Source organism: Prionailurus bengalensis, chromosome E2 (assembly GCF_016509475.1).
Source record: "Prionailurus bengalensis isolate Pbe53 chromosome E2, Fcat_Pben_1.1_paternal_pri, whole genome shotgun sequence".
NCBI lineage: Eukaryota > Metazoa > Chordata > Mammalia > Carnivora > Felidae > Prionailurus > Prionailurus bengalensis.
Window position 1 is genome coordinate 43,472,236 of NC_057352.1, and position 15,111 is coordinate 43,487,346.

Here is a 15,111-nt window from a genome sequence, read left to right on the forward strand (position 1 = left end):
CCATTTACCCAACCTGCTCAAGGACCTGGCAGGACATGTACAGGGTAAGCAGTAACACGCCAGACTGAACATGATCAGTGTGTGGATTTGGGCCAGCCCTGGGATAGGTGGGCACCTGCTCAGGGAGCCTCACAGCAGAGGCTAGGTTCAAATGACAGAAGCCAATGGAGGAATGGGGGTGACAGTGAGGCATGGAGCCTGGGCCAATAGAAAAGGGGGACCCCATCTTCCTCCCAGGCCTTGCCATGTGGTATCTGCCTTGGAACTTAAAAGGGTAAGGGGGTGGTGAAGATGGATGAGCTACCACCCATGACCTGGCAGCCTTAGGGCCCTGTGTGCTGGGTCATGTGTTGTAGCTCATTCCTTGACTCCCAACCCTTTAATGTCTACATTAGATGACATATGGCAAGGCCTGGGAGAATGGTGAGGGGCTTCAAAAGCAGGGCCTCTTTCACCTGACCACCACTTCCTGAATGGGGGGCCAGGCACACAGAGGCATGATTTAGGCATCCTTTAGCGAACATATGCAGGAATAAGAAAGAAAGGACCAAAGAATATAGAGTGATTGGATAGGAGGAGCCAAGACAGGTGTCAGGAGGTTGTAAGCAAACCCTTGGCCCTCACCTGGACCCAACTTCCCAGATAAAATAAGAGGGCTAATAGGGTTGGCCAGCTCTGAAACTGTCTACCTGGCCAGACCTAGGTCACATTGACTCTCCACAACTCAGCCCCTGAGGGCCACTCAAGAGCCTAGGGTGAGCCTAGAGGCCTGGCTACCCAAGAAGCAGCCTTGGCAGAACCAACGGCAGGTGCAGGGGAGGTCTGGCTTTGTGGAGCCTTTGAGCAGCCACCAGAGCAGGGCCAGGCAGGAAAGGCTGAGTTGCAACAGTGAGGACACCAAGATGACTCCTTAGAGGGGAAAGCCCCATCCACCAGCCAAATGCAAAGCCTCAGCTGAGGTTAAGGCCTGAAAAAAACTGCTGCCTGAGTAGCCAAGGAGAGACAAAATCTGGGCAAGTGCCCAGGGCCAGGCCAGAGTTGGCCAGGAAAGCAGTGCCCAGCACCCAGTCAGGGCCGTTCCTCCACATACCCCTTTCCCCTGCCACAAGTTTGCCTCCCATTCCTCAGGACCACGAAAGTTCACTAGGGGGCAGCCCCAGTCCAGGCTCTCAAGCTACAGGGTGCTGGATGCAGATAGGTAGAGCAGGTATCAGGCTACACAAGAGCAATCTAACCTACTAATTGGACCTTCAGAGCCTTGACCCTCCTGCCTCTAAAAGAGGAGGAATATTCCAGTGCAGGACAGATTTTTTAAAAAAAATCAGCCAAGAAGTGTTAAATGAGGCAGAAGCCAGGGAGGTCAATGGAAAGATCCCTCAAATTGGGGTACAAAGGGGAGAGTTGTCAATCACCTGATAACAACCCCTTTCCAGCGTGACTGTAACATACCTACAGTGCCTACAGAGTTTGGGGTGCCTGGTGTGGACCTCTCCCGGAGTCACTCTACCCACACACTCCTATATATGTGCCACATGAACACCTATGCGTCCTAAAGTGCTGAAAGAAGTTGGGAGGAGTCTGTCCTGAGGATCAATTTTCCCTCTCCTGGAGGGACCAGGGTTGCAGGACAAAAGTGGAAGCCACCTGGGGAAGAGTGATGCTCCTGGGAGGAAATACGGCCCTGACCCCAGGCAGCCTCAAACTCCTGCTTGGGGCCTATAAGACCCCTGGTTCATGGCTAGTACACTGTCCTCTGCTACTCTGACTGAGAGCTGCTAGCATGACCCAGGTGGGGGTAAATGAGGACAGATTGACGGTTAAGGCTGGAGCATTGTGCACTGAGCATGAAGGTGGAGAGCCTCAGAGAATGTCCCCTGGCCTCTCCTTTCCAACCCAGGAAGCCGGGGCACCAGGTGAGAGCAGGAAGAAATGGACAGGAGACACCTAGCTGTGAGTCCTACTTAATTTGAGAAGGCCAAATGGGACTTGGGTGAGGGAGAGAAGTAGAGCCCAGGACAGAGTCCCAAGGGACAGTGGCCACAGGCAGGTGCTGTGCAGAAAAGCAGAGGAGAGGCAGGCTGGGTGACTCACTAGTCCAGCCACACCTCCCCCCCCCCCCCCACCAGCCAAATGGTCCTGGCACACCCCCTTGTGGCCACAGGGAGGATGGCTTTGTAAACAGCAAGGGGCTCCACTCTTCCTCCCTCTCAATGCCCCACCAATCTAACCCCTGCCTCAGACTTCTGGTCCCAATCCCCCCCAGCCAGCAATCCCTGGGGGAGGAGGCTACAGGCACCCATAGAGCCACATAGGAATGTGTCATAAAGAATCAAGGTAGACAGGAGTCTGAGAAAGCCAGAATGGAGACAAGGTGGGCTTGACTCTAGTCATGAGGGATTGGTTGGCCGAGGAGCAAGACTGGAGAGACTGGAGAGGAAGTCTGGGCATCCTCAGTCCCCGATGCTTGTTTACTAGCTCAGCCAGATCCTCCCAAGTCTCCAAATCCCTTTATCCAGCTCTCTACCGGACCCCACCCCACCCCCTCTGCTGCCTAATGCTGTATCTTAAAAAAGCAGGTGCTGGGGCCCATGCCTGGCTCAGTCAACTCTTGATTTCAAGGTTGTGAGTCTGAGTTCCACGTTGGGTGTAGCGATTTCTTAAAAATTAAAAATAAAAAACACTTAAAAGCAGGTGCTCAATAACCCAGAAACAGGACAATCTATGCCATGGCACACCCCTCCAAGATGGGGACCTTAGCTTTTCCTCCCCTGTACACCAAAGCCCAGTACTCTGCTAACACAAATAATGAGCTGTCACCCATCTGATCACATAAGTATCTATTGAGCATTCACTCTGGCTAGGCATTGTGCTATTGAATCCTCACAGCCTACAAGCGATTTCATCCTACAGGTGGGCAAATAAGCTTCGAGATGCTAAATCACATGCTTAGCATCACACAGCTGGCCAGAAAGGAAGCCATGGTCTGCCTGATGCCCTGCCTCAGGTCCCGGCAACCCAGGCTCCTGACCCCAAGCAAGCACAGATGAGTTACAGGAGAGGCCACTACATCATGTCCTCACACCTATTCATTCTTGATGCAGACCCTCCAACAACCTGGAGCGTGTTTGGCCGCTGAGCCCAAAGCACAAGAACAGCTACAAGTCAGCAAAAGGGGCTGGGGTGCTGTAGCAGGCACCGTGACTACAGTAGGGTGCCTGAGTGGGAGGTCCGACAGGGGGGCCAGGGATGAAACTATTGGAAGCATATTGGGCACTCAGGGACAAAGGTTCCTTCCATCTCATTTCAAATCTAACAGCCCTGATGTGAGCTTGCTCAGTGTGTGCCACTAAGAAAGAAGGAAGGGGAGACTAATACATTCCAGAAGGGTTTTATGCAAAATATTTAAACTAAGATGTTGGGACCTTTCCTTCTCTACCATCCTGAAACCCTGGTCACACAGAAAGCCTATCTTCAAGAGTCCTGGATAGCTTACATTTGCCTATGCTGACGCCACCTCAAAAGGCCCTAGTCTTGGGTACAATCACTGGCTCCACCTCAGAAACCAGGCCCGAGAAATCACTGAGTAAATCCATGAAAAAGTGTGTTCTCGCCCAGCAGAGCAAGTTCTGACACGACCCCTGGGGCAGGGCTTGTGAAACAGGGGCTAACAGGTCCCTGTGCTACAGTACATACATACAAAGTGCAAGATGTAATCAGGGAACAGAGAGCAAGAAGGGGGGTGTGGAGCAGGTGAAAAAGGCAAGAGAAAAACAGCTGAAAGAGAGGTGAGCAAAACAAAAACCCAGGGGCCCTGGGTCACCAGCCCTCAACTACCATCTGGGCTCTGAGTCTTCAGGTGTAAAGAGAAGGGGCCCAAAGGGGGTTCCGTAAGACACAGAACAGCCCCACAAGGCTATGAACCAAAATCTGGAAGTCAAATGCTCAGGGTCACCAGCAGAGATCTCATCTTGGGTGGCTGTTGGGTGTGAACAGCTTCTCTGCATACTTACATGTTCTAATTTCCCTTATTTTAGATACCTTTATCAGATGTCTTAAATTATAAAATATTTGTTCACTCCAATACATCCAAAGAGTACATAAAATAAAAATGCACATGTTCCTCCCTAGCCTCTCCGATCCCTCTCTCCAGAGGCTGCTACTCTAGACCAATTGGCATCTGTGCTTCTCAATACTTTTCCACGTGCATATAATATCTTATTAAAATGGGAACACATTAACAATATATTTCTAAATCAGTCTTTATAGAACTCCATGCTTTGCAACACTTGGCATAGTATCCTACGGTAAGGACAGAACATGGTTTATTTAACCACACCCCTGTCGATGAATATCCTGTTGGTTCTAACAGGTTGCTGTTACCACCAAGGCTGGTGTGAACACCTCTATACATGGCATCCTGTGCTAATCTAGAGGGGCACAATCCTGTGAGTGGGGCTATAGGGACGCAAGAAAACATATACAGGCATGTTTTAACAAGGTGGGTAAAACCTGTCCCCCAAAAGGTCCACACTGAGTCACCCTTCCACCAACTTTATTTTTAGAATTAAAAAAAGAAAATATGTTTAGTCAAAAACAAAAACAAAACCACCAGCATGCCCAGTCATGCAACAGAACGCACGGCAGGGATCAGAAGGGGAATCCCTGGCTGTTGCTCTCCCTTCGCCACTTGCCAAATTAGGCTCCACGCCAGGTGTCCTCATCAGACCACACTTGTGTCCACTTGGCCTGTCCTTAAGGCTGTTCCCCAGCCTCCTGGCAGGACTCACGGGCAGCACTGGGCTTCTAAGGGAGACATGCCCTGGCTGCGAGCCAATAGATGGCCGAGTGTGGGCTGAAATGCTGCCAGCCAGCCAGCGTACTGACGACTTCCAGATTGGTATCTTTAGTGCTACTTCCCCTGAGCTCCAGACCCACACAGCCACCTCCCTCTGACTCTCCCAACTCAGCACATCTGAGACAGAACACTTCCTCTTCCACCACCCTATCCATACCCCAAACCATCTCCTCCTCTGGTGGAGGACCCACCAATAATCCGTGCCAGCTCATCGATTACTGGGTATCAAAGGTCTCTTCACTCAGCGATGCCACTGCCTAGGGACATGGGACAACATGGATCCTCAAACACTGAGGGGAACACTTCAGGTGTGTATGGGGCCAGGCCCTCATAGCTCAGAGACTCCAGGTGCTTGTTCCCTTCATTCTGCAGTGCAAACTCTCCTGAGTTATTGCCTTCTCCCAATGCCCCTGAGCTCCTCTCCCTTGCTTGTGGCCAGTGTTCTGTCAGGACCTTGTTATCTCTTCCTTCAAAACACATCCGACTCAGAGGAATTTGGACTGAGCTAAGCTCGTCTTCCTGTCCAAACAATGGTCCTCTAACTTCAATAATTCAATACAGTCTCCTTTGACCAACAAAATGCAATATACAAAATATTTCCAGGCAAAACTATAAACAGACATTTCCCACACATTGACCTTGACCCTAACCCTAAGAATCTCTATACCTTCCCTTCCTTTTTTTTTTTTTTTTTATCTTTTTACACATCCCGCCTGAACTGTGTGTCCGAGACACCCACAGCTTTTTCACGAACCAGCCTGATGCACCTATCCATACATACTCAGCCATGCACATCCCTGACATGTGTCCTACTCTCTCTTCCCAGTTCCTAAAACTCCTCTGACACCCTATGAAGTTTCATGTTTCTGAGACTGCTAGCGCCATTATTCTTCCCACCTCCTTGGCCTTGCTGATTTTTTTAAATAACAGCTTTACTGAGATATAATTCATATGCTATACAATTTTCCCATTTAAGGTGTATAATTCAATCAGTCTTAGCATGTTCACAAAATTGTGTGATCATCACCACCATCAATTTTAGAACATTTCGTTCAAAATAAACCCTGTACCCTTTTAGCCATCATTCCCCACCTGCTCCTGTCCCACTAAAATGTACCCTATGCCTACTGTATATTCGATACTATCTGTCCATTAGACAGGCACACTTGCCCTCAGGCAAAACCTGTGTGACATGTTTTCTTTACCCACTCAGAGGCCCAGTGTGGCAACTGTCTCCTAGGAGTGATGGGAGGGAATGACCATGGTGGGAACAGCTGGCTTCCCTAACTGTTCACCTGGCACCAGGCCCTGCACTTACACTTCACCCATGTCTCAAAGAGATGCTATTAATATTTCCCACAGTACAGCTGAGGACAAATGACTTGCCCAAGGTCACAAAGCCAGTAAGCGGCTGAGCTGGGATTAGTTCCCTAGTGAGCTCTGCTCTGTCCATATGTTATCTCTGCCCATACACTCCATGCACTGCTGTCACCTTCTAGTCCCACTCTCCTCTGTTCTCATTAAGGTCACCATGACCTCTAAAAAAAAGGTCACCATGACCTCTGAATGGTAAAACCAAGTGGAAGGCTGTCTGACTTTACTTCAATCTCTTGGCCACATTTGGCATTCGTCACTGTTTCTTTTTCAGGTTCTCTGCTGGGGCTACCCACCTGTTAGGGGATGCCTTTCACCTTTCTGGAAGGACCCCTTTCCTGGGGGAGGGTCCCATGTTGAGCCTCTCCTCTTCTGACTCTATGCTCTCTCTTGGAGACAGCAGCCACACTACTACCCTGATTCCCAAGGCTGTATCCCAAGTTCACACTCACTCCAGAACACCAAAAATAGCCTGCACATCATCACTCAAATGGCTCACAGATCCCTTAATCCCATCTTTTCAGTCTTTCTCCAAACTTCTTTCCTACATCCCACCATCATTTCACTCTGCCACCTACACAGCTGCCTATGCCAGAGATGAGGACATCAGCTTTGACTTTTCCTTCCTCCTCAGTTCCTTATCCAACCCCTCAAGTCCTATCAATTCCTCTTCCTAAATTTCCCCCACGATCATCCTTGCCAATGCCAAAGGCAAGCTGTCATCATCTCTGACCTGTATTGCTTACAAAACTCTGCAAATTGTTCTTCCCACCTCTGGTATGGCCCCCACCTCCAATCCACTTTTCACACTGCAGGTACATTCTAAAGGACAAGTCCAATAGTTTTACCTGCCCATCCCTCACTCAGGACAAAGCACTTCCTCTACAGCTTTTGCAATCCTTCAAGAGCTGATCTCTGTCTTACTCTGCAGCCACACTCCTAGCCACACCACAGTTAGTGCTGAACGACTTGCCACTCCCAGAAGACACCACTTACATTAGCATTTGCAGTTTCATGTGACTAGAGATTGGCCAAGCCCCGCCTACAGTATTGCTTTCTTCTTCCCATAAGACACTGTCTCTTGTGAAAAGGTGTTGAAATGCAGAAGGAGATGTTGTAATGAAGACAAGGAACTCAGAACAAAGAGGGATAAAGTGTTCTAGAAGACAGCCAGCACATCATACATAGGGACTCTCAATTATGGTCCCTGAGTATCTAATTCACTAGCTTTCCTCCTCCTGAATATTAATTATATTTCTTTACAAGAAGAAGGAGATGGCCTGACTGGCCTAGGTGCCTCCATTCCAAATTAGAAAACTGGCATCTGGCATCCATCAGCTGAATTGTGACTGCATTAGCTAGCCATATGCTTTTCTTTATTTTCCAAGTTCCTGAGTAAGAAGAGAGCTAATCCAAAGAAAATTCCTGCAAACAATGACCACCCCAGTAGCAATGAGAACTCCTTAGACTCATTCTGATCTAAATACCATTTTCCAATAAAAAGAACCAGGTATCTGGGGCACCTGGGTGGCTCAGTTGGTTGGGCGTCCAACTCCAGCTCAGGTCATGATCTCACGGTCTGTGAGTTTGAGCCCCACATCAGGCTCTGTGCTGACAGCTCAGAGCCTGGAGCCTGCTTCAGATTCTGTGTCTCCCTGTCTCTCTGCCCCTCCCCAGCTCGTGCTCTGTCTCTCCCTGTCAAAAATAAATAAACATTAAAAAAAAAAAAAAAGAACCAGGTATCCTAAAAGAAATGATGACAGTAGGTCTGGGTCAGGAAATGTATGAGATAAAATTAGAACATACTGTGGGGTGCCTGGGTGGCTCAGTCGGTTAAGCATCCGACTCTTTATTTCAGCTCAGGTTATGATCTCACAATCGTGAGATTGAGACCCTGATTGGGCTTCATGCTCGATGTAGAGTCTGCTTAAGAGTCTCTCTTTCCCTCTGCCCCTTCCCCACGCACGTGTGCTCGCTCTCTCTCTCTCTCTCTCTCAAAAAAGAAAAAATTGAACATACTGTCATCTTGGAAGAAAAGCTCTCAAGGGCTACAGGGTTGTGTCAGAAAGACTTGACAGCCTGGGGCACCTGGGTGGCTCAGTTGGTTAGGCAACCAACTCTCGATTTTGGTTCCAGTCATGGTCTCACGGTTAGTGGGTTCAAGCCCCGAACTCTCAGTGTGGAGCCTGTTTGGGATTCATTCTCTCTCTCTCTCTCTCTCTCTCTCTCTCTCTCTCTCTCTCTCTCCTTCTCACTCTCTGTCCCTCCCCTACTTGCACATGTGCACTCTCTCTCAAAATAAATAAACTTAAAAAAAAAAAAGACTCAACAGCCTATTGAATAAGCTCCCACTGGACAAGGGACAATTCAAGCATCAATACAAAGACTGAAAGACAACAAAAAATATCAAAATCCATGTGTGCATTATGATACTATACAAACAAAAAGACCAAACAAACCTCATTAGTCATCTTTGAAGGATTTTGGAGAACCAACTCATTATTTTGAAAATTGATAAATACAGGAAAGAATCAAGCATTTATCCTATCTTGCTTATACAAACTGTATTTCAGGGTTAAAATTAGTGGAAGTTTCCAATCACAGAAGTATTCAAGCTAGCAAATGCAGAAGGAAACATAGGATTAGAAAATCACCATTTTCTAACACCTAATAAAATAATGGTTCTAGGCAATAAATGTCCATGATTCCTTATGTCACAAAAAGAGAAACAACTAGATATTATGTGTCTCCCAATGGAAGTACAAAATCACCTACTAAATATTCTTTTCAAAAAAAAACCGAACTACAATCTGATCAAGCCTCTAAATCTAACTACCATTTTATAGGAAAAACATGGACAGAGGATCATGTTCAATTATAAACACATCAAGGATGGAGTCAGCAAAACTGAGATGCAGGGGGAAATCCATAAATCAAATGACCCAGTTTCTTCAATGAGTAAAAGGTGGGGGGGGGGGCCTGGGTGGCTCAGTCGTTTAAGTGTCTGACTTTGACTCAGGTCATGGTTTCATGGTTCATGAGTTCAAGCCCCGGGTTGGGCTCTGTGCTGACAGCTCAGAGCCTGGAGCCTGTTTTGGATTCTGTGTCTCCCCTTTTCTGTGCCCCTCCCCTGCTCACACTCTGTGTGTGTGTGTGTGTGTGTGTGTGTGTGTGTGTGTGTGTGTCTCAAAAATAAATAAACATTAAACAAAAATTTTTTTAATAAGTAAAAGGAAAAATAAGAGACAGAGAATCTATGTATTAAAAGAACTGAGGCTCCTGGGTGGCTCAATCAGTTAAGTGTCTGACTCTTGGTTTCAGCTCAGGTCATGATTTCACAGTTCATGAGTTCGAGTCCCACATTAGCTCTGCACTAACAGTGCAGAGCCTGCTTGGGATTCTCTCTCTCCCTCTCTCTCTGCCCCACCCCTGCTTGCTCTGTGTCTCTCAAAAATAAATAAATAAACTTAAAAAAAATTTTTTTTAAAATAAAAGACCTAAGGGGCGCCTGGGTGGCTCAGCTGGTTGAGCATCTGACTCCTGATTTTGGCTCAGGTCATGATCTCACGGTTCATGAGATCAAGCCCCATATCGGGCTCTGCACTGAGAGCACAGAGCTTACTTGGGATTCTCTTTCCATCTCTCTCTGCCCCTCCTGCACTTGCACATACTTTCTCTCTAAAAATAAATAAATAAACATTTAAAATAAATGAATGAATGAATGAATGAATGAATGAATGAATGACCTGAGACCGCATCAACCAGTTAAAATGTATGGATCATATTTGGATCCTGACTGAAAAAAATCGTATGTTTTTTTCAAAGTTTATTTATTTATTTTGAGACAGAGACAAAGTGCGAGTAGGGGAGGGGCAGAGAGAGAGAAAAGAGCAAGAATCCCAAGCATGCTCCGCACCAGTGCAGAGCCCCATGCAGGGCTCGAACCCATGAACTGTGAGATCATGACCTGAGCCGAAGTGTGATGCTCAACAAACTGAGCCACCCAGATGCCCCTGAAACATATCATATTAAAAAAAAACCACAAACATCTGGGGGGCACCTGGGTGGCTCACTCAGTTAAGTGTCCAACTTCAGCTCAGGTCATGATCTCGTGGTTTGTGGGTTCAAGCTCCATGTTGGGCTCTGTGCTGACAGCGCTGAGCCTGCTTGGAATTCTCTCTCCCTCTCTCTACTCCTTCCTGCCTCTCTCCCCCTTAAAAATTTTTTTTAAAAATCGGAGGTAACCAGAGAAATCCAAACACTAAATGGATATTAGATGATAGTAACAAATTATTTTTTCTTTTACAGGAAGAATAATAGTGTTGCAGGGTTTTTTAAAAAATTAGTCACGACCTTCTTCAGAGATATTGAAATATTTACAACTGAAATGATTTGTTGTCTTGGATTTACTGCAAAATAATTTAGGAGTTAGGGAGCAAGTAGAGCTATTATTGAAACAAGACTGATAACTGTCATGATGACAAGAATCGATCATTGTTGCAGTTTATGATTATTACTTATGGGTTCATTCTACTATTCCTTCTAGTTTGTAGATGTTTGACAATATCCATAGTAAATAGTTTTAAAGAGAAAAGAGGAAGGGAGAAACTCCAGAGGCCAGAACTGGAGCCTCGCTCACACCTGAATTTCCCACATCCAGACAGACAAATTAACACCAATGCTCTTAGGCTGAACCCAAGGTCAAAGCTAAGAGTTCAGGTTCAGAACTATTATAATGCCTGGAATAGCTGCTTGGCTTGTTTATATGGCCCAGGGGCTGGCACACAGTAGGCCTTCAGGAAGTGTTTCTTGAATGAGCAAACAAACATTTGAACATTGAAGGAACACTATATATGCTCCTAACGTCCGAAATACATCATACAACCCAAAATTTGGCAGGCCTTTGTGGAAGGTGGTGCTCCATACCATCAGTATCTGCTCCCACAGTCGATGCTAAGGAGTCAGAGGCTTCCTCCCCTCTGGGCTAAGCCTCTTTTTCAAAACAAGGGTCTGGGTTCCCAAAAGATTTGTACCCTTGTCCCCCACAATCTGCCACCCAGGGCTTCTTTTGGTCCCTCTGTCCGGCGCAACAATTTCTGCCTTGACATGCTGGTCTCTCTGCCTGAAATGCTCTTCCCCCCAGCTCTCTGCATGGCTGGCTCCTTCTCATTGTTCACATCTGAGCTCAAATATCCTTATCTCAGCAGGGCCTTAAGCCGCCACACTCTCTAAATAAAGTTCCCTTGTGATTCTCTATCACTTCTCCACTGTCACTTTCATGGGTATTGTCTTCAATATGTAATTATATATTTACTTCACTTTAAAATATCATTAACAGGGGTACTTAGCTGGCTCAGTCAGAAGAGCATGTGACTCTTGATCTCAGGGTCATGAGTTCGAGCCTCATGCAGCATGTAGAGATTACTTAAATAAATAAAACTTTTTAAAAAATAAAATAATAACAGTAGCTAACACACTGACTCAGCACTTACCATGTGCCAAGTTCATGCTAAGGGCTTTATATGAATTATCTTGTTTAACCTTCATAACCAGGCCATGAAGGTGCCGTTATTAATACCATTTTACACATGATAAAACTCTGGATAGAGATGTTACATGGCCACAGAGCCATGAAGTAGTAAAACTACATTTGTAACTTCTATGCAATACTGATCTCTTAATATCTTCCCCCTGCCCCCACTGACCTCCATCCCCAGACTATGAAGGTCAGGAGAATATCATGCCACAAAATATCTCAGCCCCTATCACAGTACCTGGCATAAAATATGTGCTTCGTAAGTATATGCTGAACAAATGAAAACATTCAAAGTAATACTGTATGATTTCTCTTTGTGTATCTCTGACCCACCTCCTCTTCCCCAAAATTCCCAGCACAAGACTCAGCTCCCAGAAGGTTCTATACATATCTAGAAACACTCAGAGTTAAAAAGTGCTTTTGAGACCAACCAACTCTGCTCCCTAAGTTCACCAAAAAGATAGGACCTCTCCGGGTTCTTTCCCCTACCTCTGAGTATAGACTATCAAGCAAGATGGACAATGGAGACCATATGAGCTTCAGAGGTCCTAAGAGACTGAGTTCTAGCAGAAGAGATCAGTAGCAGAGGCCCTGATGGAGTGGAATCCAGGGAGGAAGGCTAGGGTATGGTGGAGGGTATGCACTTACCCTCTGCCCAATGCCCTGTGCCTTCTGGGAACTGTCCAACACCTGATGCAGATTCTTTGGAAACCTCGTCACTTCAGGACACACCTACTGATCTCACTAAGGACCAAAAGCTTTGTTAGTCTCCCCTCCCCTCTCTTCTTTCCCCTGGAGATAGGAAGGCAAAAACACCCAGCAACAAAGTCCGCTGGTATCAACTTCAGAAGAAGAGAAGAACTTTATGCAGAGGATAATGGGGTTTCTGGTCACTCCTGTTTCTGGTTATCCCCAGCCCCTGAAAGTTTTGAGCATCTCCAACACACAGGATCCCAAGAATCCCAAATTCAATGTTGAGAAACTTCTAGGTAAGAGCACAGACAACCACAGGAAATGTAACTAGGTGTAGAGGACAACATTCTAGGCTAGCATGACCACAAAGAGGCTCTAACATGGGGTGCTACTGGGGCTGGGCCTTGAAGAGTGGGAATCACTGGGTTTCATGGAGATGAGAAGGACACAGAGGGAATGGCAGGTGCAATGTAGTGGAAACAAGAGCTAGCATTTATCCAGCACATATTCTGTGCTTGTTGCTGGGCTTCATATTCACATGTAAAAGCTTGTTCACATGTAAAAGCTTATGAAATAGTTGATGATAATATACCAGATGAAGAATCTAAGGCCCAGAGGTGTTAAATAACTTGTCTAAGGTAATCCAGTAATTACCAGGGCTGGAATTCAAACTCAAATTTGTCCACCCCTGGGGTCCATCACACCATACGCACCAAGAGTCTCAGGGTGGAATGGCTTGTGTGAGGGAGAGGAGTATGTATGGAAGAGCAAGGGAATCCTTGAATGAGACCCTAAAGATCTAGATGGTATGCCACAAGGCAGGCCATGTGCTGAGCAGTGCTGCAGGAAGAATGCCCTAACACATTTATGGAGGATAATGGTGGAAGGGGCTGTTGGGAAGATGGGAACCCAATGCCCCCAGAAGCTCTACACAAAGAGGAAGGACAGGCAACAGCATGAGTGAGGAGAGCCTAGAAAAGAACAAGTTTGCCAAATGCCAGTTGGTAATCAATGGTGTTCACCTTCGGATTTAAGCAAAGAATGATCTCCTTCCAGTCCCAGCCAGTCCACAAAACTCACATTGAATGCCAACTGTATGTCAGGCCCTGCCCCTGGCAGCCTCCCTCATTTCTCCTCCTTTTCCCAGGGAGGAAAATCAGGTGGCTGGCAGGCCCCTACAACCCAGCACCCTGAAATGCTCTCCCCTCTGTCCCACCACCACTCTCAAAAGGGAGAGGAACAGCTTTTCTTGTATATTTATGTTAAAATCACAAAGTCCACAATTATTGTATTTTATTTTCAATAAGTTTTAAAATTTAAAGATATTTATTTTCACTTTGCTGGTCTAGTTTGCAAGATAAACAATAGCTGATTTTTAAAAATCGAATTGTCTTTTAACCTCAATAAGTTTTTTATGAGAAAAGTGTCTCGGGATGGTAAATCATCTTCCCCCTCCAGCTATCAACCATGGGGCCAGCAGTACCTCTGCTCAAGGCTATCTCTTGAGGATCAGGAATGAGAACTTACATCCCAGCCACAATGCCCTTCACTATCACCTGGGAAAGTGGGGACGCAGGGACACTTCTAAATCAGTGAATCTGATGCAGCTGTGCCTTGGGGAATCAAAACCAGTTGAGAGTAGAAGAAAGGGGAACTCATCTTCCCATCATTCTTGTGCTTTTTAAAATTTTTGTTCCAAGAGCAACCTTCTTGCTGAGGAGGTGGGATTTATTAGCCAAATACAAGTATAGGAACTTGGAGGGTCACCTCTTGCTCTCCGAATCACTGACTTCAGAAGACTCTGCACAGCCAGTGGTTCGGGGATGGGAGGAAACTCTCACTAGGTTGGCTCAGCGATTCCCCAGAAAGGCTCACCCCGCCGACCAGGACTAAGACACAGTGATCCAATATGCCTCGATGTATGTCAGGCGGGAAGTGGAGGACTTTTCCGCTTAGGTTTCCTAAACGTTGCCACGGGGCAGTTCTCTGGCCACGTCAGAGTAAAGAGGTTTGGATGGACACCTCTCGCATCGACCAACCACTCTTGAGAGACCCTCTTTTCCAAACTACACGGCAGGCATAAGGGCGAAGAGGCTGCCCCAAACGGAGGCTAACCGCTGTTTTTCCTTTTTAAAGACTTGGTTGCGTTTGGGCCCGCGCGGAGCCGCAGGTCGAGGCAGATTCCCTTCTGGGGCCCCCGCCATCGGCCCTTGGATTCCCAGCAAGACCACTTAGGCCCTTCGAGAACCCCTGTCTCCGGCTTCCCCGCCCAGATCTCGGAACCCTGAGGCCTGGGCTAGTCTCCTTGCCAGCCTTTCAAGGCCCAGCCGTCCGGCCCCGCGGCTCACCCTCGAGCGTCTCGCACTGCACCAGGTTGAGGTAGTCCGCCTGGCTGAGCACCCCGGCCTTCAAGCCGCGCACCAGTCCCTCCAAGTAGCCATTGTCCACGTTGAAGTAAAGCTCCGGGAAGAACGACATGGCTGCGGTGCGGGCGGCGAGACCGGAGAACCCCGATCGACCGGCAGACAGCACGATTCCAAGATCAGCTGACGCAGCGCCAGCAGCGGACTGTCAAGCAGGTCAGGTGACGAGCGAACGTATCACGTGACCACAATGGGGCGGAGCCCTAGTGGCGCCCGACTTCCGGGTGGTT

The 15,111-nt window shown here is 47.2% G+C and overlaps 1 protein-coding gene across 1 annotated transcript in view; it reads right to left on the minus strand.

Annotated features, from left to right (window-relative positions):
• ATP6V0D1 (ATPase H+ transporting V0 subunit d1) overlaps positions 1–15,062 on the minus strand; it is a 39,323-nt gene extending 24,261 nt beyond the window's left edge. The window contains exon 1 of the mRNA XM_043599513.1: positions 14,807–15,062. Coding sequence (XP_043455448.1) covers positions 14,807–14,936 — 130 coding nt within the window. The 5' untranslated portion in view covers positions 14,937–15,062. The remainder of the gene's footprint in view (positions 1–14,806) is intronic.
• Between the last annotated feature and the right edge of the window lie 49 nt (positions 15,063–15,111).